The sequence below is a fragment of the Meles meles genome, chromosome 3 (assembly GCF_922984935.1).
Source record: "Meles meles chromosome 3, mMelMel3.1 paternal haplotype, whole genome shotgun sequence".
NCBI lineage: Eukaryota > Metazoa > Chordata > Mammalia > Carnivora > Mustelidae > Meles > Meles meles.
Genome location: NC_060068.1, coordinates 161,326,145 through 161,353,176, shown reverse-complemented (window position 1 = coordinate 161,353,176; position 27,032 = coordinate 161,326,145). Strand labels below are relative to the sequence as shown.

Here is a 27,032-nt window from a genome sequence, read left to right as displayed (position 1 = left end):
GTGAATGAATAATTTAATTTAATATTGAATACTTTAGAACAAGAATACATGTATTACAAGGTAAAATAATCATTATTGCTGATTAAAATGAGCCAGTAAGTTTTATATATATGTGTGTGGATGTTAAATTCTCCTAAATATGTTTAGTATATGTTTTTTTGTTTCTCAATATATCATGTATATTTATAAAATGTCTGCATATATTTTAATATAATTAATTAAGTAATTAAGGTAAGGTAATATTATAGAATTTTTTTTACTATATATATGAATTACATAGATGTACCTTATCATATTCATCACAAAAATGAAGGGATTGATGACCTTAGGCATTGTAATTTTCCAAACATTGTATTAGAAGAGCAATATATTGAGAATATCACACTCTAACTCCTACTTGGTAACATAAAATAAATCACTTAAACACTCCTGAAAAGTGCTTTCAAAAATATTAATTAGATAGTAACTAAAATTCATTTTAATCGCGTTTTGAAGGGTATAAAAATTGAATAAATTTTAATAATATTGATAATAACCTTATACACTATTTATCTGTATATGTATTCAAAAGTGTAAATTTAATTTTGAGAAAAAAAATGTGCTAGGCACACAAACCGAGAATATTACAGCAGAATGCACCAATCTGGTTCTTTTATTTAGTCTAATATTATCTCTTTAAAACAAATTAAATTGTCCTAGAAATACTAAAAAATGAAACATCACTGGTAACTCCAGGTGCTTCCTGGAACATTTTGACAGTATTTATTTTCCAGACACAGTTGCTATATAGAATCCGACTATATTTTTTTATGTTTGATTGCTGATATATCTTCAACCCACTTCTCTCTATTTCTATTCTGTCTCACATCTGAAAGAGCTTAAAAAGCCTGGACATTCACTATTTTGGTGGGAAAGTCAAACATTGCAAATCCCTGCCCAGGTAAGAATCCTCACTCCAGGCCCATTCTCAAACAGTAAAAAGTCCCAACCAATCTTTCTCTGCTCTCTCAATCCATTTTTGGACCTACTTGTGAGTCCCTCTGCCCTCTTCAAAACATCTCAATACGTGAGTTATAAATATTTTATATTCTCTTGGTGTGTGTGGGGGTCATTGATCTTGCGGTATGGTTGCACACAGTGATCAAGGTGTGTAGATGATGACCACTGTCACCTGTGATCTTCCATCTCTTGTATGGCTTGCTAACTGGCTTTGATGCCTGCTCAAAGCACTTTGAGCTGCTTTGTGCTGGCTAGCTTGCACTTTGACATGTGCTGCTCTATACTGTATTTGCTGAGTACTACCAGTTTCTGTTGTAGATATTGCCCATATAAGTCGCAAGTTATAATTGGTATTTAGAGACAGGTGTACTGGATTGAGGGCCTCCTTACAATGGTCCTGGGTCATATGCTTTGGCCTATAACTATCTGTGTGTCTTAGTGTCTCAATTCCAGCATATGCTATGCCTAACATTAGATACAGAGGAATGATTCTTACCCTATGGCAATTGTTTGTGTGCCTCAATCTGAAATTGGCTGTCATTCCACAGAGCACTCAGATTTAAAAAGTTATATCGTGTATGATATCTGGACCCATTAGATATGTGCTCTTTTTGGAGGAAAAACAGTCACTATTCAAATTGCTAAGATCCACATTTTTAAAGATAGATGGCTCACTAAGATCCTTCAAAAGAACTTTGTTATTGCCATTGCTACCTCTGCTTCTGTCACCAAAAAATAAACTGATCCTCAGAGTTATAAGGAAAAACACTCATGACACCCGTACAGCAGAGCTAAGTAGTTAATTCATCATTATCATGAGGGAAACATTTAACTTTGATGAACCTGATTTCAGGCTCTCTGAAAGAAGAAAAATAAATACGAGCAAGTAATAGGAAAGAGAGAGAGAGAGAAAGGAAAAAAGAGAAATAGAAAAAAAGAAAGAAGGAAGGAAGAAAAGGAAGAAGAAAGGAATCTGATCCAATGTGACCCAAAGAAATACAAGATTTATTTAAAAAATGTATACAATAAACACATTAAAAGGCACAGATTGGTTTTCCCACCTTTAAAACATAGATCCTGATTTAACTTTAACATCTGCTGAAATGCATAATTGGCAAGTCTTCATGTCCTTAATCAATACAGGTGCTCAGGGGCACCTGAGTGGTTCAATTGGTTAAGCTTCTGTCTTCAACTCAGGTCATGATCCGAAGGTCCTGGGATCCAGTCCTGCATCGGGCTCCCTGCTCAGTGGGTGTCTGGTTCTCCCTCTCACTCTCCCTCTGTGACCTCTCTCTCTCTCGTTCTCCTCAAATAAATAAAATCTTTAAGAAAATTTAAAAAATGTAGAGTTTCATATTTAATTTATATTTGAGGAGCCCGCTAAATATAAACAAGGTGGTGCTATAATCTTAGGGAAGTTACTGAATATAAAATAGAAGACAAATAGGCTTGCCTCGCCTTAATGTAATGTAATGATTACCTTGCTTAAATTCCCCATAGTCATAGCACCCATTATCCTAAAATATCTGATAATGCACTTGGGAACTCTGATCAATGAGTACTAAATTAATTAAATTAAGCCTTGGGCACTTGTAAATTGTCATTGTAATTGCAAATCGTAAATTGTCTTGACAAAATAAAAACCCATGGACCTTTTCCCACAACAAAATAGTTAATACAAAACAGTGTAAATCAATCAAGGATTAAAAATCATTATAGAAGTCCTATTCCATCAAGAAATTATTATTCCCACTTCTTCAGTTACAGTCCAATCTGACTTGTTCTTAAACTTGGAAAGAATGAATGGAACCTCCCATGGATCATGAGGGCCACCTCATCCCTGACATTGCCAAGAAAGAGCTATTGACCCTCTCAACATTAGAATGTTAAAACAAGTCCACCATCTCTTGGGATTTTTTTTGAGGGACTACAAATTTTACTTAAGATAACTTAGGTTCTTACTTGCAAATTAGCCTGTATTGAATATCTGTATAAATTTCAATTCAGCAGGCACTCCCATTATGAAAGATACTTTTTCACTGTAGAGGCTTTAAAAACTTTGTCTCCTGGCTATTAGAGTCTTTAGCTTGTAAGGTTATTGCCATAAGTTGCCATAGATTTGTGATGGAAGAAACCACATCTTTTGGCTTTTGCTCCCACAACATGTTATTGGAGTGACAATTCCTTAACTTTTATACCAAGTTACCTTTTGTATCTTGGGTCGTGGAAGCCACGCTTATTCACAAATTCAGCATAGTTACTGAAGCCTCTTTGCTACAGGATGGAGATAAAAATAGAAACTCTTGAATCAGAGCTTCCAGACGTGCCTCTCTCCTGGTTTCCTGGAGTTCCTCGCAGCATGGCCCCCAAACGCCAGTCTTCACTCCCGCCTCAAACGAAGAAACCGACACTGCCTCCTGCCCCCAAGCCAGGGCAGATGTCAACATCTCAGCACTTGCATAAGGGAGAAAAAGAACACCAAGAAGCAATTGAACATATTGATGAAGTACAAAATGAAATCGACAGACTTAATGAACAAGCCAGTGAGGAGATTTTGAAAGTAGAACAGAAATATAACAAACTCCACCAACCATTTCTTCAGAAGAGGTCGGAATTGATAGCCAAAATCCCCAATTTTTGGTTAACACTATTTGTCAACCATCCACAAGTGTCTGCACTGCTTGGGGAGGAGGATGAAGAGGCGCTGCATTATTTGACAAGAGTTGAAGTGACAGAATTTGAAGATATTAAATCAGGTTACAGAATAGATTTTTATTGTGATGAAAACCCTTACTTCGAAAATAAAGTTCTCTCCAAAGAATTTCATCTGAATGAGAGTGGTGATCCATCTTCAAATTCCACTGAAATCAAATGGAAATCTGGAAAGGATTTGACGAAACGTTCAAGTCAAACACAGAATAAAGCCAGCAGGAAGAGACAGCATGAGGAACCAGAGAGCTTCTTCACCTGGTTTACTGACCATTCTGATGCAGGCGCAGATGAGTTAGGAGAGGTCATCAAAGATGATATTTGGCCAAATCCATTACAGTACTACTTGGTTCCTGATATGGATGATGAAGAAGGGGAAGGAGAAGAAGATGATGATGATGATGAAAAAGAAGAAGGACTGGAAGATATTGATGAAGAAGGAGATGAGGATGAAGGTGAAGAAGATGAAGATGAGGCACAAAAACAGACACATAGATCAATGGAACAGAATAGAGAGCCCAGAAATAGACCCTCAACTCTATGGTCAACTAATCTTTGACAAAGCAGGAAAGAATATCCGATGGAAAAAAGACAGCTTCTTCAATAAATGGTGCTGGGAAAATTGGACAGCCACATGCAGAAAATGAAATTGGACCACTTCCTTACACCACACATGAAAATAGACTCAAAATGGATGAAGGACCTCAATGTGAGAAAAGAATCCATCCAAATCCTTGAGGAGAACGCAGGCAGCAACCTCTTCAACCTCAGCTGCAGCAACATCTTCCTAGGAACATCGCCAAAGGCAAGGGAAGCAAGGGCAAAAATGAACTATTGGGATTTCATCAAGATCAAAAGCTTTTGCACAGCAAAGGAAACAGTTAACAAAACCAAAGACAACTGACAGAATGGGAGAAGATATTTGCAAATGACATATCAGATAAAGGGCTAGTATCCAAAATCTATAAGGAACTTAGCAAACTCAACACCCAAAGAACAAACAATCCAATCAAGAAATGGGCAAAAGACATGAACAGACATTTCTGCAAAGAAGACATCCAGATGGCCAACAGACACATGAAAAAGTGCTCCACCTCACTCGGCATCAGGGAAATACAAATGAAAACCACAATGAGATATCACCTCACACCAGTCAGAATGGCTAAAATTAACAAGTCAGGAAATGACAGATGCTGGCGAGAATGTGGAGAAAGGGGAACCCTCCTCCACTGTTGGTGGGAATGCAAGCTGATGCAACCACTCTGGAAAACAGCATGGAGGTTCCTCAAAATGTTGAAAATAGTACTACCCTATGACCCAGCAATTGCACTACTGGGTATTTAGCCTAAAGATACAAACGTAGTGATCCAAAGGGGTACGTGTACCCGAATGTTTATAGCAGCAATGTCTACAATAGCCAAACTATGGAAAGAACCTAGATGTCCATCAACAGATGAATGGATAAAGAAGTGGTATATATACACAATGGAATACTATGCAGCCATCAAAAGAAATGAAATCTTGCCATTTGCGACGACGTGGATGGAACTAGAGCGTATCATGCTTAGTGAAATAAGTCAATCGGAGAAAGACAACTATCATATGATCTCCCTGATATGAGGACGTGGAGATGCAACATGGGGGGTTAGGGGGATAGGAGAAGAATAAATGAAACAAGATGGGATTGGGAGGGAGACAAACCATAAATGACTCTTAATCTCACAAAACAAACTGGGAGTTGCTGGGGGGAGGACGGTTGGGAGAGGGGAGGGTGGGCTTATGGACATTGGGGAGGGTATGTGTTATGGTGAGTGCTGTGAAGTGTGTAAACCTGGCAATTCACAGACCTGTACCCCTGGGGATAAAAATACATTATATGTTTATAAAAAAAAAAATTGGAAGGGGAGGCGAACCATAAGAGACTATGGACTCTGAAAAACAACCTGAGGGTTTTGAAGGGGCGGGGGTGGGAGTTTGGGGGAACCAGGTGGTGGGTAATAGGGAGGGCACGTATTGCATGGAGCACTGGGTGTTGTGCAAAAACAATGAATAGTGTTACGCTGAAAAAAAAATAAATTTAATAAAAAAGAAGAAGATGAAGATGATGGTGAGGGGGAGGAAGGAGAGGAGGATGAAGGAGAAGATGACTAATGGAACACTGATGGATTCCAACCTTCCCTTTTTAGTTTTCTTCAGTCCCTGGGAGCAAGTTGCCATCTTCTTTTTTTTTTTTTTTTTCCCTTTTCTTTTTCTTTTCTCCTCTCGTGCTAATTCGTCCTGTTTTTTGAAGTCTCCTTTTTTTCTCCTTTTATACTATGGTTCTCAGCTTATTTTGGGGGGAAATACTTTGAGCAGAATACAGTGGGAAAAGAATCTTTACCCCTTTTTGTTCCAAATTCACTTTTGTCCCTTCCTGTCTCAACAAAAACAAAAACTTTATGGAATCAACACCACCGTGCTCTGTGGGAAAAAAGAAAAACCTTCTGCTCCCTTAACTCTGCTGGAACCTGGAGGGTGCTAGGCCTCTGTGTAGTAGTGCATAGAATTCTAGCTTTTTTCATCCTTTCTCTGTATATTGGGCTCAGAGATTACACTGTGTCTCTATGTGAATATGGACAGTTAGCATTCACCAACATGTACCCATTTACTTTCTCTTGTTTAAAAAAAAGAAAAAAATCCTTAGAAAAATGGGGTTATAGAAGGTCAGCAAAGGGTGGGTTTGAGATGTTTGGGTGGGTTAAGTGGGCATTTTGACAACATGGCTTCTCTTTTGGCATGTTTAATTGTGATGTTTAACGGACATCCTTGCAGTTTAAGATGACACTTTTAAAATAAAACTCTCCTAATGATGACTTAAGCCCTGCCACTCGATGGGAGAATCAGCAGAACTTGTAGGATCTTATTTGGAATTGACATTCTCTATTGTAATTTTGTTTCTGTTTATTTTTAAATTTTCTTTTTGTTTCACTGGAAAGGAAAGATGATTCTCAGTTTTAAACATTTAAAGTGTACAAGTTGCTTTGTTACAATAAAACTAAATGTGTACACACACACACAAAAATGGAAACTCTTGCATATTCTACCTGCAAGAGGGGGTTGTTACACATCTGTTGCCAGATGTCATGCTGCTAGAGGAAGTCACCCCTTTCCCAGACCTTTTTGCAATTAGATTTAATGAATCAAAAAATAAATTAATTAAAAATAAAGATTTAATAAATCATCACAATTAATTAAACCAGTTGGTCGTCCTAGCACTGAATGCTCTGGGCAATCATTAGCCCCATTTGCACATTTTTACAGACTTTTGGTCTGTAAAACCAAAAACCATTGAGACCATTCTCAATGGTAAAGTAACTGGCCAATGCCAATTATGGTGGAATGAAAGATGGATATACGAATAAAGTTATAAGTAGATATATGATAAAATTAGGTTGAATATTCATGATACAATGTAGGTGATAAGCATAAGAATATTCACTACGAAAATACTTCTAATATCATTGTATGTTTGAACATTTCCACGATAAAAACTGTAGAGAAATACTCCAAAAAGCTACAGAAGAAAAATGTAGACTAAAGAAAAAAAAAGAAACACTTGCAATACTTTTGTTTTGATAGAACCCTTATTTGAAAACAAATCAATTCTAAAGAAAAATTTTGAGAATGTTGAGAACATTTAAATATGGAATGGGATTTAAATGATACTATCTTAAAATGTTTTACATGTAATAATAGCATCACTTTCAGATAGGAAATATACTTAGAAGATATATTAGTAGAGTGAAGTTTTATATGTACAAGGTGCAGAAAATGATATGATTCAGCAATATAATTATATAAGTAATAGAGGATACAGACAAATATAAATGGACTGAAGTAAATACAACAAAAAATTACTTAAGCTATGTGGTATGTTAAAAATCATAATCATTCTATTTCTCTCTCTCTCTTTTTTAACTTCTGGCCATTTTGTATTCTTAAAGTACAGTCTTAGAAGGGAATATGAGAAGTGACCAGATTCAATGATTGATTGGAGATTAGAACTCAGATAATAGAAAGTGGGGCACTTGGATAATTTTACATTGACCGGAAAGTGGGACATTTTAGTTTAAAATTCTTTGTTTCATTTTTTTTTAATTGTGTTTTTCTTTTCACTTTTCAATTCTGTAAGTCAATTCTGGTAGGTATTCTTATAGGTAAAATTTACATGATTACTTCCCTTAGTCTTATGTCTGTTGTGTCATATCTGTCTTTCCTTAATTTTCTTTTTCTTATATAGTGATGGTCTTCTGGTATTTTTTAATTCTGTTCAAAGAAATTCACTTGCTATTTTGACCACAAGATGTCCCCTGCCACCATCTACTACAGTGAATTGCGTTGTAAACTGTTAGTGGCACTATATTTATTAACACTGTGTTTAAAGGATTCTATATATTGATTGAACACCGAATCCAGAGAGATTTACTTTTGGAAATGAGATGAAGTGATTAGGGAGGACTTACCATTATACAAACAAAAAAGCAAAGAAAACAAATTTTAAATTTACTCATAGCTAAGTCTGCATGAACTTGAAACATCAAGTCTTACCTAGGTATCAATATCTTGTGCTGCTGTAAGTTGCTAAGGAGAAAGAGAAAAGTCCGCTATCCCTGAAAAAAAAAAAAATCCAAGTACTATCTCTTCTTCTTTGCTTTATGATATTGTTTTTTGGTTTTTTTTGTTTGTTTGTTTGTGGACCAGATGTTTATGCCCCACCCCTCAATTCTTATATTGAAGCCCTAACCCCAATATGATGGGTTTGGGAGGTGGAACTTTGAAAAGTAATTAGGATTAGGTGAGATGGTGAGTGTGGAGCCACTGTGATGGAATTAGTGACCTCATAAGGGAGGAAGACATACCAGAGCTCTCTCTTTCAGGAGGTTACAGTGAAAAGAGCTTAAGCTACCCAGTGCATGTTATTTGGTTATGACAGCCTCAGCAGACTAAAACAGGATTCTGTCTCCCAGGAAAGCACACAAACATTTCTCAAGGGCATTCTTATCAGCTAATACTTAACCATAGATTAACAAACTATTTCAGTGTTAAAGAATAAAATCAGAATCGTAAGAAACAAATCAGGAGACTATTCAAAAATGTGATAATTTTAAGATCTTGTGTCTGAAACTCCGCCCTTTCCTATTCTTTTTGTGCCGCTAGGATGGGGACTTTGTCGACACCTCTTTTCTTTGTCAGCTGGCTAGCCACCACTTTAACTCTTCCAATGGGAACTTCCAGCATGTTGCAGGAGAAATAACCACATCCTCCTTTATGTTCTCCTGCTTAATCATGTCAACACCACTTGACTTGACCAATGGGTTCTGGTTCGAACTGATTCCACACTGCATAACCAGTGTCATTAAACTTCATCAGAAGTACCAACACCAGCTGGTGGGGGCCCCAGTCCAGTTATTTGAATCCCAGCACTTACAGATCTAACTAGCTCCTGTGGCACTGTAGAACACCCTCCCTCAGATAAACAGTGACACAAGAGCTTGAGATGGGATGCAATCAGTGTGCATAGAAAAAGTCTTCTATAGCTGCAACTGGCCTCAGAAGAAACCAAGAAGATAGGGAGTGGTGCCTCCACATTGACTTCTGTAGTCCATTCATTCAAACCTGCCTGTGCTTTACACTGAATTCCTTCTGTTTTGGAGGCTTTGAAGTTAACATCGAAACATAATATCTAGAATGGTGTGACACCAGAAGTAGAAGCAGCTATGGTACCTGTTGTAACAGCTACTCCCAAGGTTGTAAACAATATCCATCTCCTTTCTCTACTCACCCTTAGCCCCCACTAGCACTTCAGCTGCCTGGTGTTCTTGACTAGAGTGGTGCAGACAGGGATTCCTGACGGTTCTGGCCACAAGCTTACCTAGCCCTTGTCAGTCCATGGTCACCGCAACTGCCAGCTGATGGTTGCCACAAGTTTGGAAGCACCCACATGTACTTCAGGGAGTTTTATTAGTTCCAGACATATTCTTTCCTGTCCTCATTTTGTACTAAGATCTCTAGCACTTCACTATACTCCAGAAAGTTTACCCACCCATGGAGTAATGTCCTTCCTTGCTTACTGATCCATCTGCATTAAGAGTTCTAATGAACTGCTAGAATTCATAACTTTAATGTAAATTATTCCCTTCCTCCACCTCATAAAGACCAGGATAATCAGTTCCTTATAAACTAGAAGGGGTGGGAAACAAAGTCTTCAATTGATTAAGTTAGAGATGGTAATAGAAGTTAACCCTACTTTTACATCTTGATTTTTGGATGTAAGTCTTCTTAGTAAGATATAATTACCATGGGATTAAAATCTATACTATATCATGTCTTATATACTTCCCCAACAACATGTTCCATACCCTATCTGGTAATTTAGCTGAACTTTTAGGAGAATGTCTCAATTCTCTACTTAACACTGACCCCAGCACCAGTTGGACAATGCCTTGTCTTCTGGTTCCACATCTCAGCTCTTCAGGGTCTTTTTAACTGTAACAGTCTTAAACTTCATTCATTTGTTCCTTCTGATTCCATGGCTGGTAGTTGTTTCCTGCAGTTATTGTCTTCCTGATACCTTAGTGTCCACCTATTTTTTTCTTTGATCTCTCCATTATCTGTTCAAAAAAATTCTTTATCTGAACTTTGTTGAAACAACTCATGTGATTTCTCTTTTCCTGACTAGAGCCAGAAGAGGAAGAGGGGAAGCTGATGAAGAAATGATGTCAGAAGAATTATATAATGTCAGAAGAATTATAGGTAGATTGGCTAATGTGTTAAATTGAATTCCAAGTAGTCAAGAGTTTTCCTATGTGGTTCCTTGAGAATGTGGTTCCTTCCTGTATGTTGACATGGGAGGTAGGTCATAGCAGCAGGAAAGGGGGGAAAAGAAAGAAAGAGAGATAGAGAGAAATTCAACTCTTTTAGAAAGAGTCATCACTTTTAGTGGGACCAAAGGGAAAACATAGAAATAGTTTGGGCACTCAATATTCAGAAGGACTCTGCAGGCACCTGGGTGGCTCAGTCAGTTAAGTGCCTTAACTCAGATCATGATCCTGGGGTTCTGGGATCGAGTTCTACATTGGACTCCCTACTCAGTGGGGAGCCTGCTTCTCCCTCTCCTTCTGTACCTTTGCTCTTGCACTTGCTCTTGCACACACTCTCTCTGTCTCAAGTAAATAAAATCTTTAAATGAATAAATAAAATAAAAATGATTTTACTAGATGACATACTCTAAAATAGATTATGCAGAGGTTCAAACTGTCTTTATGAGGAGTTATACCAACCAGATGTAGTTGCAATCAACTGACAGAATTACTGGTGGTCCCAAAGATTGGTAGTTCCTACTGTGACAAAGGATCAGAGATGTTACACATTCTGCAATGGATGAGAGTCTCCAGCAGAAGGAAAAATTGTCTCTCCCCAAATGCCAAATGCTCTGATGAGAAACACTATCTCAAACACTATTTTTAGTAATTTTTCTATTGGATTTTTTTTTATAAGTTACTTGCTTACATTTTATCTTATACACCATATGGCTCAGGTAATGCTTTAGCAAATGAAACATTTAACTAATAAATCTAAAAATGTCAACTGAATAAATCTTAACCATAAGACTCTTGAATTTTGTAATGTATAGCTTTCAAAATCATGTAAGTACTTTCTATTAATCTTATTAAATTTGGAAAGACAGATATTCTCAAGATACCGAAGTTGTTTATGTCAAAACGGTATAAATATATGCAGATTTTCTCAGTGAAATCAAGCAGATTTGTAAATATTTGCCTATGAAATCGTGTGAGAATTTGAGTTCATTTGTTCACAAATTACTTCCTCATTATTTTTTCCTTTGTAAATATTTAGGTGAAGTAGTCAGAATAGCAATTTCTTGGTACAAAGAAAAGCTAAAAAAACAAAAAGGTAGATTACCTGTGACAGGAAAAACAAAACAAAACAAAACTGGTGCTTAATCACAGCAGCTACATAGCAATACCAGAATTAAAATATCCTATGGCTTGTATCTGGTTGTGAATGTGAAGATTTAAAAAAACAAACAAACAAAACAAAACAAAAGCCAAAAAAATTGTGATATGTAAATAGCACATGAGCAGAAAATTCAGAACAAAAAATATATAATTTTAAAATATGTGCCAGGATGCCTGGGTGGCTCACATGGTTAAGTGTATGCCTTGGGCTCAGGTCATGATCCCAGGATCCTGGATCCAGTCCTGAGTCAGGCTCCCTACTCAGCTGATAGCCTGCTTTTCCCACTCCCTCTGTCTCTCCCCATGTTTGTGTTCTCTCTCTCAAATGAATAAATAAAATATTTAAACAAAATAAAATAAAAAAATAAAATATATGCCTATATCGAAAGCAATCTATAGTGAATGAAGAAAACCTCTCATCTCAAAACTTGTCTGGGACTATTTTTTTTTTTAAATCTATTGTAATGTATACCTTCTTCTGGAGACTATAAAGAATTCCTATAAAATGCTGAAGGTTTTTTTTTTATGATTTTAAAGAGATTAAGAATTCATTATAGAAAGTAAGAATTCCTTGCCTAGCTGACAGACCATCCATCCTTACAATCTGTAAGCACCTATGTCTTTACTCTACCACATTTGTGTTGTGTGTGTGTGCATGTGTGTGTGTGTATGTGTGTATATATATACATATATATTTGTATATACATGTACATATTATATTTGCATATTGTATATATAAATATATATGTGTATTTATATATGCACGTCTCTATGAATAGCAGAAACCCTTGAAATCACTTTTTAAAGCAGCTTTTGGCAACTTGCAATAAAACAAATACAAGTATAGTCAAGTTAATGTACACTAAGATAATTAAGAGCAGAAGTAGATCTTTCATGTTGAAATACTAATAAATTCAAGAACTGAAGGTTACTGACTTCTAAGCAGCCACACTGAAATAGCCTTTATGACTAGTTTACAATGAGGGAGAGATTCTCACCTAGAATTATGGGGGATGGCCAAACACATGATACCTAACATCAGACAAATGAGGCCCATAGTAATTTATTAATCATGTACATTCAGTGCAGGGAGGAAAACAGAGCATGCCACAGAAGGTCACACAGGAGTTGTGCTTAGGTTCTCAGTGATGGAGAAGGAGCTGTGGGAGGCAGGCTTTATAGGATGAAGGGAGTGAGTGACCCCTGATCCATCCGCACAGGAGGATATGACTTGCTTGTATGAATAATTTCATGGAATGGCAGGGAAATGAAACCTGCTATGATAGTGGTGTCAGTGCGGACCCAAGTCTAAGCTGCAATTGTCCCACTGGGGTGTCTCTATGGTCTTTGGTTGATTCCAAACACTCAGGATGGATTTAGAGCTTTTTGAGAAAGGCACTTCTAAGCCAGGTGTCCATGAAGCACAGGGCTTGTGCTGGGTTTTCTGTTTGTACAAGCCCAGGAGGTTCAAAAGAAGAAAGTGACCTGCTACATCATGAACCCTGACTTATTTCCATTTGGAATAATTTATAAAGTTCTCCTTTGTAACTGAAATCATTGAGTAATAAGCTGTTCAAAATCTCTTAGCCTGAAAGAACTTTCAGATAATTAAATGTTGTAGTGAAGTATAACCTGAATGTATCTAAATCCCAATATAACCATAACAATAATACAGGAGCTTTAAAAAAATTATAATTAAGTTATAGAAAAACTGTCCATTTAAAATACTACTTTTTTAAAAAAAATATTTTACTTATTTATTTGACAGACAGAGATCACAAGTAGGCAGAGAGGCAGGCGGTGGGGGAGAGGGGAAAGCAGGCTCCCCACTGATCACAGAGCCTGTTGTGGGGCTCCATCCCAGGACCCTGAGATCATGACCCGAGATGAAGGCAGAGGCTTTAACCCACTGAACCACCTAGGGGCCCTTAAAATATTACTTTTAAGAATAATTACTAATTTCAAATATTAGGTAGGTATGACTTGACTTTTAGGTAGTTTATCTATCAACTGTATACTTAGAAGAATCTATTTCCATTCTATCAAAAATATTTGAAGACAAAATATTTGAAGAAATTTGAGGATAAAAATATAAACTATTATAATATGCACAATTATGTAACTTTTAAAAGGTGTTTAAAGGCCTTTAAATGTATTCATACTCTCAGAACTCTTACGTGGGAAAATGCAACTATACTGGATGAATACTTAACGATTGCTATGGAAATATAAACCACTACAGAACATAAAATCTCAAGAGCTTTGAAAGTAAGATAATAAGTACAGAAACCTATAATAAACTTAATATAGTTTTCTTCATCCTGTTAATTATCTTAAATATTCATTTCATATTAGGTTCAATACATTTCTCCCCTCAATAGTTATTTATTTATTTATTTATTTATTTATTTATTTATTTATTTGCATCTCACATATAATTTAGTTTAGGATTCTAGTGTGCTCTTAGCCATCCCGTTCTTAGCCTGCCCTCATTCTTTGGGATTGGTTTTCCTCAGTTTCATCAAAGTAGTCTTTCTAAAAACACAAATAAGACACGTTAGTTCTCAAATTGTTTAATAAATCCTGATATCTTTCCAATTTAAAGCCATAAATTTATCATAGATAGGTCCTAGGGGATCTGGCACACATCTCTTGCCTCATTCTCTTAATGTAGTATTCATCCATCCTTTCATTTACTCATCCATCCATATTTATAGACCACCAGTTTTTGGCTATCACTATTATAAGGCTAGGGATGATATAGCAGAAGCAAGCAACATGGTTCTTGCTCTCATGTGAATGATGTTTTAGTGAATAAAAATACAGTGAAAATTTTAAAAAAAGACAATTTTGGAAAGTGATGCAAATCTTAAAAACATCATGAATTGGTACAGTGTGATGACAGATTTGGTCATCTCCAACCAAAGATCTCACCTTCTGACCTTGTAAAAAATCATAATGATCTGTTTTATTTCAAAATATACCTACATTGCATTGAATACAAACACAGATATAACCCATAAACCCACAGTCCTGTCCCAGTAGGCTATGGGTACAATGTCTGTTTAGTGGTAGACTGTTATTTTTCACCTTGAGAGGAAAAAGAAAGGATAGGAAAGAAGAAAGAAAAAATTAACTACTATTTAAGAATCTGAACGACAGAACTCAAGGATATTAACTTTAGGCCACTAATAATCCAAATTATAAGTAGACAAAATACTAGAATAGTAACTCAGTGTCCGTGTGCATAAATCAACACAGTAAATCTGAAATGCTAGATAACTGTATCCATATTAAAGAAATGGCTGCACTAAGCCCAATATTTCTTCTTACTTGCTTACACACCCTTGAAATTGACTTCCACATAAGCTCTTCAGAATCCTAATAATATAAATTGTGGGTTTGGACTTTCCGTGTATAGGCTCTTTCAAAAATAATTCTGAATATCTATGTTCAAGATTATGTTGGAATCTAGTTAATTTTGTACTTGTTGGCAATAAGACATGGTGGTAAGAGGGAGGAGAGTCATGGAAGAGAATCAGTGTCTAATTTTGATAACACAGTTTTGAAAATTTATGTGGTAAATGGAGGGCTGGTTCCCTCAGATGTGGTGAAATAGGACTCTTTAGCCAAAGATGCTCAGAGGAATTTCAAGATTCAAAATTCTCAGTCTCATTCACAGCTTCCCAATGGCACTCTCCTAGGATGCAGTTTTAATCTCTTCTAAAAAGTATCCTGGTAGCAAAGAATGAAAAATATCTCCTTCTCTTTTTGCATTAAAACCTGATCTCTCAATAATTATCTAAATCACTGATAATTTATACTTCAGGTTAGCATCTTTAAGTTCCAGATTGGAAGCCATTAAATGAAAAATACAATTAATTTAATGAGTTGACAAAAAGGATTTTTAAAAATGAAATCAATTGACCATAAAAGAGTATTTCAGAACGTATCACATATTATAAAATACTGATTTGTTCAATTTTAAATTTACACACACATACACAGAGGATTAAATTTAATTTTAATTTGTCTAGATATTCATTAAAAAACAACTATTTAGCTTCTTCTTCAGGTTTGAATTTGGAAAATTCAATAACTATCTTCTACATTATCAGTATCTTTTCTAACCCTTTGTATTTGTGGCATGATTAATTATCCATTGACTATGTAGAATACCATCATATCTAATCAGTATAATAACAACAAAAGAAATTCTGATTTATAAATAATATTTGTATATTTGGTTAATTTCAACAATTTTTTAGAAAATGTTCTGATTTACATTTTAAATTGCCATGCACCAATGACTTATAGATTGTAGCTACTATCAGAAGAAAATAATATTGCAATATTAAATGATGGTTTGAATGCATTTAATTATAAACAAATTATAGAATCATTTCAAATAGGTAAATAAATAGGAAACTTCAATTCAGTTTTTATAAATGAAGGGTATGTTAGAGCTAATAATGTTAGGAGTTAGTGGAACAGTTAAAGACAGGGGCCAGTGTCCCCAACAAGAAAATATGGAGTCAGGACAGCTAAGACAAAACGGCAATGCCATCCTGTTTTGCAGTTTAGACAGGACTTCACTGACATTCTGCTTTGTAGCCTTTGCAGAAGTAACTTCTCCAAAATGTCCTAAAATAAGACAATTAACCACAGAAGCATTTTTCAATATCACAGGCAAGGGGCAGTTAAGACATAAGCCCCCAGATGTCAGCAAAAAGACAATCGGTACATAGACACTAAACTAATATACAGACAGATACATACCAAAGCCCTGATTTGTACAACTTGACACACCCTGATTGCTTAAGAAATTTCCATGAAAACCCCTAAACTTAGAAACTCCTGTGGCAACCCTCTCAGGCCCCCTCCCTCCCCAAAAGTTTTGTCCTATTACTCAGTAAACTCTGCTTTGCTGCCCACCACTCTTCAGCTACTCTTCATCTGGTCTACCTCTTCATATTTAATGAGGCATGAGCAAGAGCAGGGGACAAAATCCTGTAATAATTAGAACAAATGTAAATAATTTACAAAAATTTAAATAATATCATGAACCAAAATAATATCAATCCTATAGCATCATAATTTTAATCCTTATAGACTTGCTTGGTGTACAAGCATTCATAATATTTATCAAAATAATCAATAGCTAAAACTAAATTTAAAGTTTATTTATTTAATTCCATTTACAACATGGGCCTTAAAGAATATTTGGAATTTTTTCAACTCTTGGGAAATGAAATAAAAATTTATATCCTGAAATCCACATGGAGAAAAATTTATAAAGTCATGATCAATAAGATTCATGAAAAATCATCTTCAGTAATATTCACCAAAAATCATCTTTCATCTAGACATATTAAAGATTATGAAATATTTCAAAAAGAAAAGAAATCATTAGGAGAAAAATAACATAGTTAAAGCACAAACTTCAAAAAGCAGATTTTACAAGAGTTCTGTTTAAAGACACCTTACAATTTTTATTCTATGGAAATGAACATTTAAATAAATTATTGTCAAGATAAATTCTCAATCGATAAACTCTGTCAAACAGAAGAACAGAATTTGGAGATATGCATAAGAAATGCCCCATCATCCCTCAAGTTATCAGTAACAAGGTCACCAATGCTGTTCAAGTACTTGGATCTAATAGTTGATCCTCAAACTTCTTTCAGCCAACTTAACAAACATGTTAGTCATAGTTGATTATCTCCTTAAGATTCTATCCTATCTTGAATTCTGTGTTTCTCTACAGAGTAGATGTTCTCTCTTCACTACTGATCTCCCCTTCTGAGTGTCTTTTGTTTAAACTTCTTTTGTCTTGCTTGGACTCATGCAACATTACCAATATATTGGTAAATTCTGTACTCAAAAAAAAAAAGGTCTGCCAAATCTTTTATGATCGACTTGTGCCAATGGTCAAACCTACCATTATTTTCCACCTGTACTGAATAATCTGTTACTAGTTTCTCTTCCTCAACTCTCTTCCCCATCACATTTTTCACCAAGTTCAAGTCACTTCTCTCTTAAAAATTCCAGTGGCTTTATAGCCAATGCCTTAATGTGCTCTAATTAGAAGCCTGGGTCTCCAGTTGTGGGTTTTCAAGTATGGAGATAAACCTTCTTAAGGGAATTCCTAGGAGATGGGGGCTTTTGTCTGCTTCCTCAGTGCTAAGCCCAAGGTGGATAACCTGTTCACAACTGCTTCTTTATTTGTCTCAGTCCATGTGAGACAGATAGAAACTCCTGGCTCCAGCCCCTTTCAGTCCCTGACTCTCCTTTGCTCCAGCTGGGGCCAAGGAAAGACCAAATAGCCATGTCATTTGACTAAGATAACAAGTCACTGCTTCTGCTGAGACAGAAGAAAAAGACCAGGTGCCCAGTCCTGTTTGAATAAGAAAAGAAAGAGAAAGAGCCCCTTACGTGATTTAGCACTCTCCTGGCATACCTCCACATAGATTATACTTCCAAGTGAAAGGGCCATTTGGCCTTGAGAGACTGGGAAAGTATCTGGGCCTTGAGAGACCTGGAACACACCCCACCACCATCCCCCATTGCTTGTAACCATAAAAACTCACTCCTAACCCTGTCCGATGCTCAGCCTTTGGGAAGGATCCTACTGAGCCCACTAGTGTTAATAATGCTGTGTTCTCCCATCTCTCTGTGTGCCCTTTGGGTTTCCTCGGTCACCTCAGATTTTCCGCAACACATGAAAATGGAAGCTCCATTAGTTATCAGAGCTGGGTTATCCGGGAACCCATTCCTAGGGCAAGGTGTAAAACTGTTGTGCAGACAGGTATATAAACTTCTTCCAGGAAAATACTAGCAATTTGGCTAGAAGGAGATGTTGTGGGGAAGGTACCTGCTGACTTCCGTTCCCTGGGGAAGATTCAAACTAGACCCTAGATGCCAGCTAAAATAAAAGCCTGTGGACCATGACCAGACCTATACCTTTGAAACAAATAATACATTATATGTTAATTAAAAAAAAAAAAAAAGCCATGGTCCTCAGGAAGCAATCTTTAAAGTATGCAGATAAACCCCTTTCAGGGAGGGATTGGGAGATGGGTGTTCTGCCTGTTCCATCTGTGCTGAGCCCTGGGGGTAAGCCAGGGTTAGCCCTTCTGATGACAGACAGTTGGAAGAAGGACAAGAAGTCATGCCAGGACCCTTTTCAAGGTATTTTCTCATTTATTCCTCGTACAGAAGTCACTCAGTAGTGTTAGATTTCTTTCATAGAGAATTGCTCCAATATATTGTCTTGTATTGAGCACATCTGTGGGAGCAGAAGAGCTCAGCAGTCACCTACCTATGTTGCCTCTATAATCTTAAATACAGTCTCCCAAGTGCACAAAAAAACCATGAATTAGATATATTATTCTTCTGTCAAAATCCTCCAATGTTGTAAATAAAATCTAGGAGTAAAAACATAAACAAATACTAATAATTGAACAAGAAGAACAACAGAACCCTCTACAATATCCTTGAAGAGCCCACTATACACTAGGATTTCCCATTACCTGTAGACTCGCACTAAACATAGTCAACACATTATTCTTCCCCCAGCCATAGTAGGGTTTATTGCCTATTTCATTCAAGTTTGTGTTCAACAGAGGGATCTCTTGAAGCCCTACCTAACGTATTTCCAAACACACCATCTTTCACCTTGATTTAACTTTTATTTGTTTGATATTGATTTTCCTTCTCTGCAATGTAAACTCTGTAAGAACATGGTCTTTGTTAAGTTCATTGTTAACCTCAGTGACACCCTGTATGGGTATCAAAGGGTTTTGTCAGGCAAGATACGTTCAAGCATTGATATAACAAGTTGATCAGTACCAAAAAGGCACTGAAGTGTTTTAAGCAGGAAGAACACAATAAAATATACATTTTAGTGAGGTCTCTCTTATTAAAGTCTAAAATGGAACAAGCTTAGAAAAGGGATACAAAAGAGAGAACTCTTTACATAGGCAAGTGAAAACTGATATAAAGTAAAAATAAAAATGTCTGTATAAAAGAGAAACAGAGTTGAATGGTGATAATAAGGTGTGACCAACAAACTTTGAAAGATAATAATTGGATGTAATCCCTGGGGAAAAGGGAGGAAACTAACATAACTCATGTTTCTGTTTGATATAAGAAAGGTACTTTGGGATGACGAAGATTCCCTATAATAGGCAGTACAGACCTATGTACTTCCAACAGATAGATGGGGAATCTGCATGTAAGGAAGTGAGAACAGTCAGTAAATAATTTTCTTTGAAATTATTTGGTGGTGAAAGGCTATTACATCATATTTTATTTGTTTTAGAATAGAAATTTGAACATGCATTTACCTTGAGGAAAAACTGTTAATAGAAAAAATAAAAAGTTAAAGATGCAGGAAAAAACCTGAGAGAGGAGACAGAACAGAGGTTTAAGCACAGCTGGTAGGATTAACCTCCAAGCAAGGCAGGGATGTTTTTCCTCAGAGGCACAGCAGAAGATCTGAGGTTGGTTTAGATAGAGATAAGACGGAAACCGTTAGGTCAGTATGTACAGAGGTCTCATATGAGAGAGCCTTGATTTTCTCTGAAAACAATGCCTCACGTTGATAAATATATTTAGAAAAATTACTCTTTATAAAATAAACAAGAAAAAATAATTTTAACTTATTAGAAACAGTCTAAAATAGTGATAAATGTGAATGTACCTGAATTTTCAAAATCTACTTTTTCCTCCAATTATCCACATTTTACCAACAAGCAATGGAACAAAATGATTTATTATCGTCTTTTATACGTGTGTGGAGTTAGATAGAAGCAGACGAGTAGTAGCAACTCCAGCATCTAAAGGTGTGTTATATTTTGTATCTTATTACTTTTAAAATTCTGTAGTTATGCTGAATTCAATAAGAGCATCTAATTAAGTTTGCATCATGAAAATTGTTGATATTGCAAAGGTAATAAAATCTATGGAAAGTATTAATGTCAATGATCACTTTGCCTACATTTTCAGTAATTACAAATCAGTTTAATCACTGAACAAACACAAATAGTCTACACTTCAGTCTTAGAAATCTCTTCCACAAGAGAGATTAGTAAGTGGCATACATGATCTAGAAATAAGGCTTGAATCCACTATTCTTTAAAAAGTATTTCAGGTGCTGTATTTGCAAAAAAGAAGGTTGAAATAATTTTTTAAACTGCTCATATTAAAGATATTTTTTATTTTGTTTTTGAATGTAAGATATTAAGAAGGTGTTTTTAAATTTTGTTCAAAATCTTAATTTTCTTTATTTTTATGGTCTTAGTCTTTGAATACTAAACATAATTTTAGGTTAATATGGACAGCTATTTTTTTTTTAATTAAAAACATCCTAAGACACATTCTTAAGATATACAGCAGGGGAAGTTGCGTTGAATATATGTTTGTTATAGATCTTCTACTGATGCCTACTTGACTAAAAGTAGTTCGGAAATTTGAAAAAAAATTTTTTTCTTTTTCCTTTGTCACAGGCATTGAGGCATATCGTTGTATCCCATACTTGGTCAGTACTATTTTTTTTTCCATTTTATTTATTTTTTCAACGTAACAGTATTCATTGTTTTTGCACAACACCCAGTGCTCTATGCAAAACGTGCCCTCCCTATTACCCACCACCTGTTCCCCCAACCTCCCACCCCTGACCCTTCAAAACCCTCGGGTTGTTTTTCAGAGTCCATAGTCTCTTATGGTTCGCGTCCCCTTCCAATTTTTTTTTTTTAATAAACATATAATGTATTTTTATCCCCAGGGGTACAGGTCTGTGAATCGCCAGGTTTACACACTTCACAGCACTCACGATAGCACATACCCTCCCCAATGTCCATAGCCCCCTCCCCCTCTCCCAATCCCACCTCCCCCCAGCAACCCCCAGTTTGTTTTGTGAGATTAAGAGTCATTTATGGTTTGTCTCCCTCCCAATCCCATCTTGTTTCATTTATTCTTCTCCTATCCCCCTAACTCCCCAGTACTATTTTCTAAATATAAGATAAAGAGGCATGAAATATCTAATATCACATACTTTTATTTTATAGCAAATGCATATTATTTAAATAAACCCTTATCCGATCACTCATCCCAAAGAGAATCAGAATTCATATATATCCTGAGTATATTATATTTCAAAGCATTTTATGCCTTTATTAATTATTTTTAAGATTTTATTCATTTAACAGAGGGAGAGAGAAGGAGAGGGACTGTGTGCACAAGCAGGGGGCATGGGAGAGGGAGAAGCAGGTTTCCTGCTGAGCAAGGAGTCCAATAGGGGACTCAACCCCAGGACCCTGGAATCATAGCTAGCTGAATACAAAGGTTTAAATGACTGAGCCATCCAGGCAACCCATGCCTTTAGTAATCTTTATTAATCCATTTAAAGTTTATCATTGTGTATGGTATAAGTGAATGGTTGAGTTTCTTTCTTTCCTTTTTTTTTTTTTGAGATTTTATTTGTTTATTTCTCAGGGAGAGAGGGAGAGCACAAGCAGGCAGAGTATCAGGCAAAGGCAGAGGGAGAAGCAGGTTCTCCACTGAGCAAGGAGTCGGCTGCAGGACTCGATCCCAGTACCCTGGGATCGTGACCTGAGGCAAAGGCAGCCACTTAACCAACGGAGCCACCCAGGTGTTCTGGTCAAGTTTTATTCTTCTATATATAGCTGTCCAATTTTCCCAGCACCACTTATTGAAGAGACTGTATTTTTTCTATTGGGTATTTTTTTCCTGCTTTTTTATAGGTTATTTGACCATAGAGTTGAGGGTCTATATCTGGACTCTCTATTCTGTTCCACTGGTGTATATATCTGTTTTTGTGCCAGTGTAGGTGATCACAACTTTGTAATATAGCTTGAAATCAGGCAATGTGATCCCCCCAGCTTTGTTTTTCTTTTTCACTACTTCCTTGGAGATTTGGGGTCATTTCTGGTTCTATTCAAATTTTAGGATTGTTTGTTCCAGCACTTTGAAAAATGCCAATGGTATTTAGATCAGGATGAGATTGAAAGGACAGATTGCTCTAGGCAGCATAGACATTTTAGCAATGTTTATTCTTCCAATCCATGAGCATGGAATATTTTTCCATCTTTTTGTGTCCTCTTCAATTTCTTTCATGAATGTTCTGTAGTTCTTTAAGTATAGATCCTTTACCTCTTTGGATAGGTTTATTCCAAGTTATCTTATGGGTTTTGGTGCTATTATAAATGGAATCAATTCTGTAATTTCCCTTTCTACAGTTTCATTGTTAATTTATAAGTGTGTAGTGTATAGTGTATAAGAAAAGTGTATAGTGTATAAGAAAGCGACTGATTTCTATGCATTGATATTGTATCCTGCCACTTTGCTGAATTGCTGTATGAGTTCTAGTAATTTTGGGGATGGAGTCTTTTGGGTTTTCCACATAAAATATCATACCATCTGTAAAGAGAGGGAATTTCACTTCTTTGCCAATTCAAATACATTTTTTTTTTCCTTTTTATTGTCTGATTGTTGTTGCTAGAACTTCCAGCACTATGTTGAACAATAGCGGTGAGATTGGGCATCGTTGTTGTGTTCCTAATCTTAAGGGAAAGGCTCTAAGCTTTTCCCCATTGTGGGAAGAGCCCATGTGGGCTTTTCATAGATGGATTTTATGAAACTGAAGAATGTTCTCTCTATCCCTATAGTCTGAAGAGTTTTAATCAGGAAAGGATGTTATATTTTGTCAAATGCTTTTTCTGCCCCAATTGAGAGTACCATGTGGTGCTTCTCTACTCTTATTAATTTTTTCTATTACATTGATAGATTTGTGAATGTTGAACCTCTCTTGCATCCCAGGAATAAATCCCACCTGGTTGTGGTAGCTAATCCTTTTATTGTACTGTTGGATCCTATTACCTAGTATCTTGTTGAGAATCTTGGCATCCATATTCATCTGGGATATTGGTCTGAAATTCTCTTTTTAATCAGGTATTTGCCTGGTTTTGGGATCAAGGTAATGCTGGCCTAATATAAAGAGCCCAGAAGTTTTCCTTCTGCTTCTGTTTTTTGAAAAAGCTTCAGGAAAATAGGTATTATTTATTCTTTGAATGTTTATTAGAATTCCCCAGGGCATCCATCAGGTCCTGGACTCTTGCTTTTGGAGACGTTTTTGATCACTGGTTAAATCTTGTTACTAGTTATTAGTCTATTCAGGTTGTCAATTTCTTCCTGTTTCAGTCTTGGAAGTTTATAGGTTTCCAGGAATGCATCCATTTTTAGGTTGCTTAACTCTTTGGCATATATCTGTTGATAATAATATCTGATGACTGTTTTTATTTCCTTGGTGTTAGTCATGACCTTTCCCCTTCCAGTCATAATTTAGACAGGAATCCATAAAAAGCCTAGAGGAGAACATAGGCAGTAACCTCTTCCACAATGGCCACAGCAACTTCTTTCAAGATATGTCTCCAAAAGGAAGGGAAACAAAAGTGAAAATGAACTTATGGTACTCCATCAAAATAAAAAGCTTCTGCACGATAAAGGGAACAGTCAACAAAACAAAGAGGCAATCCACAGAAAGGGAGAAGGTATTTGGAAATTACACTACAAACAAAAGGCTGATATCCAAGATCTATAATGAATTTCTCAAACTCAACACCCCCCCCAAAAAAAATCAAGTTTAAAAAATGGGCAGAAGAAATAAACAGACATTTCTCCAAAGAAGAGACACAAATGGCTAACAGACACAAGAAAAAATGTTCATCATCACTAGCCATGAGAAAAATTCAAATCAAAACCACATTGAGATACCACCTTATATCAATTAAAATGGCAAAAATTGACAAGGCAACAAACAGCAAATGTTGGAGAGGCTGTGGAGAAAGGGCAACCCTCTTACACTGTTGGTGGGAATGCAAGTTTGTACAGCCACTTTGGGAAAAAAGTGTGGAAGTTCCTCAAAAAATTAAAAATAGAGCTATCTTATGACCCAGCAATTGCACTACTGGGTATTTACCCCAAAGATACAGATTTAGTGAAAAGAAGAGCCATATGCACCCCAGTGTTCATAACAGCAATCTCCGCAATAGCCACACTGTGGAAGGAGCAAAGATGCCCTTCTAAGACGAATGGATGAAGAAGATGTGGCCCATATATACAATAGAATATTACTCAGCCATCAGAAAGGATGGATACCCAGCTTTTGCATCACCATGGATGGGACTGGAGGAGATTATGTTGAATGAAATAAGTCAAGCAGAGAAAGTCAATTATCATATGGTTTCACTTACTTGTGGAATATAAGGAATAGCATGGAGGACATTAGTAGAAGGAAGGGGAAAATGAAGGGGGAGGAAATCAGAGGGGGAGATGAACCATGAGATACTGTGGACTCTGAGAAACAAAATGAGGTTTTTAGAGGGGAGGGGGAAGAAGGGATGGGTTAGTCTGGTGATCAGTATTAAGGAGGACACGTATTGCATGGAGCACTGGTCATTATATATAAACAATGAATCTTGGCACACTACATCAAAAGCTAATAATGTAACTATGGTGACTAACATAATTTTAAAAAAGTAATCTTTATTAATCATATATAGTTCACAGATATTCTTTTAAAAAATGAAAAGCAAAACAAAGAAAACAACTTTCTAGAGAAGCACAATCTTCATGAGTTTTGCATCATAGTCTTATATTAAAAAGAAAATAAAAGTGATATAATTGTTTGCACTGATGCTTTCTAAACAAACTCTTTTTTAGAAAACTCTGGTCTTTACTTAAATGTTACAGCTAAACAGATATAAAATAGATAATAAATTGTAGCTTATATTTATAAAAAAGTTGCAAGTCAATAGGTTTAGATCATAAATGCATTATTTAATCACTTTAGTATGAAATTGATTTCCCAGTTTTCTGTATTGTTTATACTGCTTACTGAGAACAAGCCCTTTCATTTGGCCAGTGGCCTTCCTTCTAACTTTCTTCTTAATCAGATAATCAGAAACAGGAATATTTCTTAGTGAAAAAACAAGTAAAAGTCTCAGTTAAAGAATACATTTTACATATGTAAGAGTTTCAATAAAATATCAAACATGGCCTTTGATTTAAGGAGATGAAATCTGTCAGGAGAAACAACATTTTTATACCTAAAATAATAAAAAAATTATTTTTGTAATGGATGTGTCTGAGTAGTTTTCACTAAGAGAATGTATGATAGTTGTGCTTGACCCTAAAGACCTCATGAACATCCCACACAGTACAAAAAGTCCAGAAGAAAACCACAATTATTCTTTTTCCTAATCAAATTTTTTCCTAGTCTTTGTACAGAGGTTAATGGATTAATACAAATATTGCTGAGGTTCCAGAATCCTTTGTGTCCTTTGTCCTAGGTCAGCCCAAAGTGTTCTGTTTTCCTACCACACATGACAAATATACACCACTTCTAGCAGAGAAAGGCTACAGCTACTCAAAACTCTCAGTACAGGTTTCTAAATGATGAATGCCCTCTTAACTTTTAAGCTAAGAACCTAAAAATTGGATTCCTCAGTCATTGTTTTTATTCTAACCAGGGGGTGAATACAATGGGTGGCGCTTTATAGGGATCTTTTTTAAGTAGGCAGAGAGGCAGGCAGAGAGGAGGAAGCAGGCTCCCTGCAGAGCAGAGAGCCAGATGCAGGGCTTGATCCCAGAACCCTGAGATCATGACCTGAGCCAAAGGCAGCGGCTTAATCCACTGAGCCACCCAGGCGCTCCTGCTTTACAGGGATCTTAAATTAGGTTTGTATTGCACACCATGGTGAGGATTGTAGATATATTCTGATGACAAGACACACTTTTCCCATGACCCCAACTTTCCAGAGTCTGATTTGCTTATGGTCTGTGTATCAGTATTAGTCTGCTAGGGCTGCCATAATAAAATGTCAAAGAATGGTTGACTTAAGTAAAAGACATTTATTTTCTCATACTTCTGGAGGCTGGAAGTCCAACATCAAAGTGTCCACAGCTTTGGTTTCTACTGTGTGCTTGCTCCTTGTCTTGAATATGGCCACCTTCTGTCTGGCTACTCACACCCACTCCTGCTGTCTCTTTCTCTTCTTATAAGGACACCAGTCCTATTGAATTACCACCCCACCTTTATGACCTCATTTAACCTTAACTACCTCTTTAAAAGTCCTGGCTCTGAATAAGGTCACATTGGAGATTAGGGCTTCCTAATCTGGGGAGATATAATACAGCCAATAAATAAATAAATAAAATGAACAAAATACATAAACAAATGACAACAAAAGATCCATTTATTTGTCTAAAATACTTAACAATGTC

At 36.2% G+C, this 27,032-nt stretch overlaps 1 protein-coding gene across 3 annotated transcripts; it reads left to right on the top strand.

Annotated features, from left to right (window-relative positions):
• Nucleotides 1–3,358: 3,358 nt before the first annotated feature.
• Nucleotides 3,359–6,015, top strand: LOC123938760 (protein SET-like). Of its 3 annotated transcripts, none has more exons than XM_046000429.1 (3): nucleotides 3,359–4,163; nucleotides 5,696–5,698; nucleotides 5,798–6,015. In XM_046000429.1, exons 1-3 carry the CDS (start codon nucleotides 3,359–3,361, stop codon nucleotides 5,857–5,859), a joined length of 870 nt encoding a protein of 289 aa, XP_045856385.1. In that variant the 3' UTR covers nucleotides 5,860–6,015. The 3 variants fall into 3 exon arrangements, with proteins under 3 accessions (XP_045856385.1, XP_045856384.1, XP_045856386.1); XM_046000428.1 differs by lacking the exon at nucleotides 5,696–5,698 and adding an exon at nucleotides 5,460–5,463 and having other exon boundaries at nucleotides 3,359–4,183; XM_046000430.1 differs by lacking the exon at nucleotides 5,696–5,698 and having other exon boundaries at nucleotides 5,836–6,015.
• The last annotated feature ends 21,017 nt before the right edge of the window (nucleotides 6,016–27,032 follow it).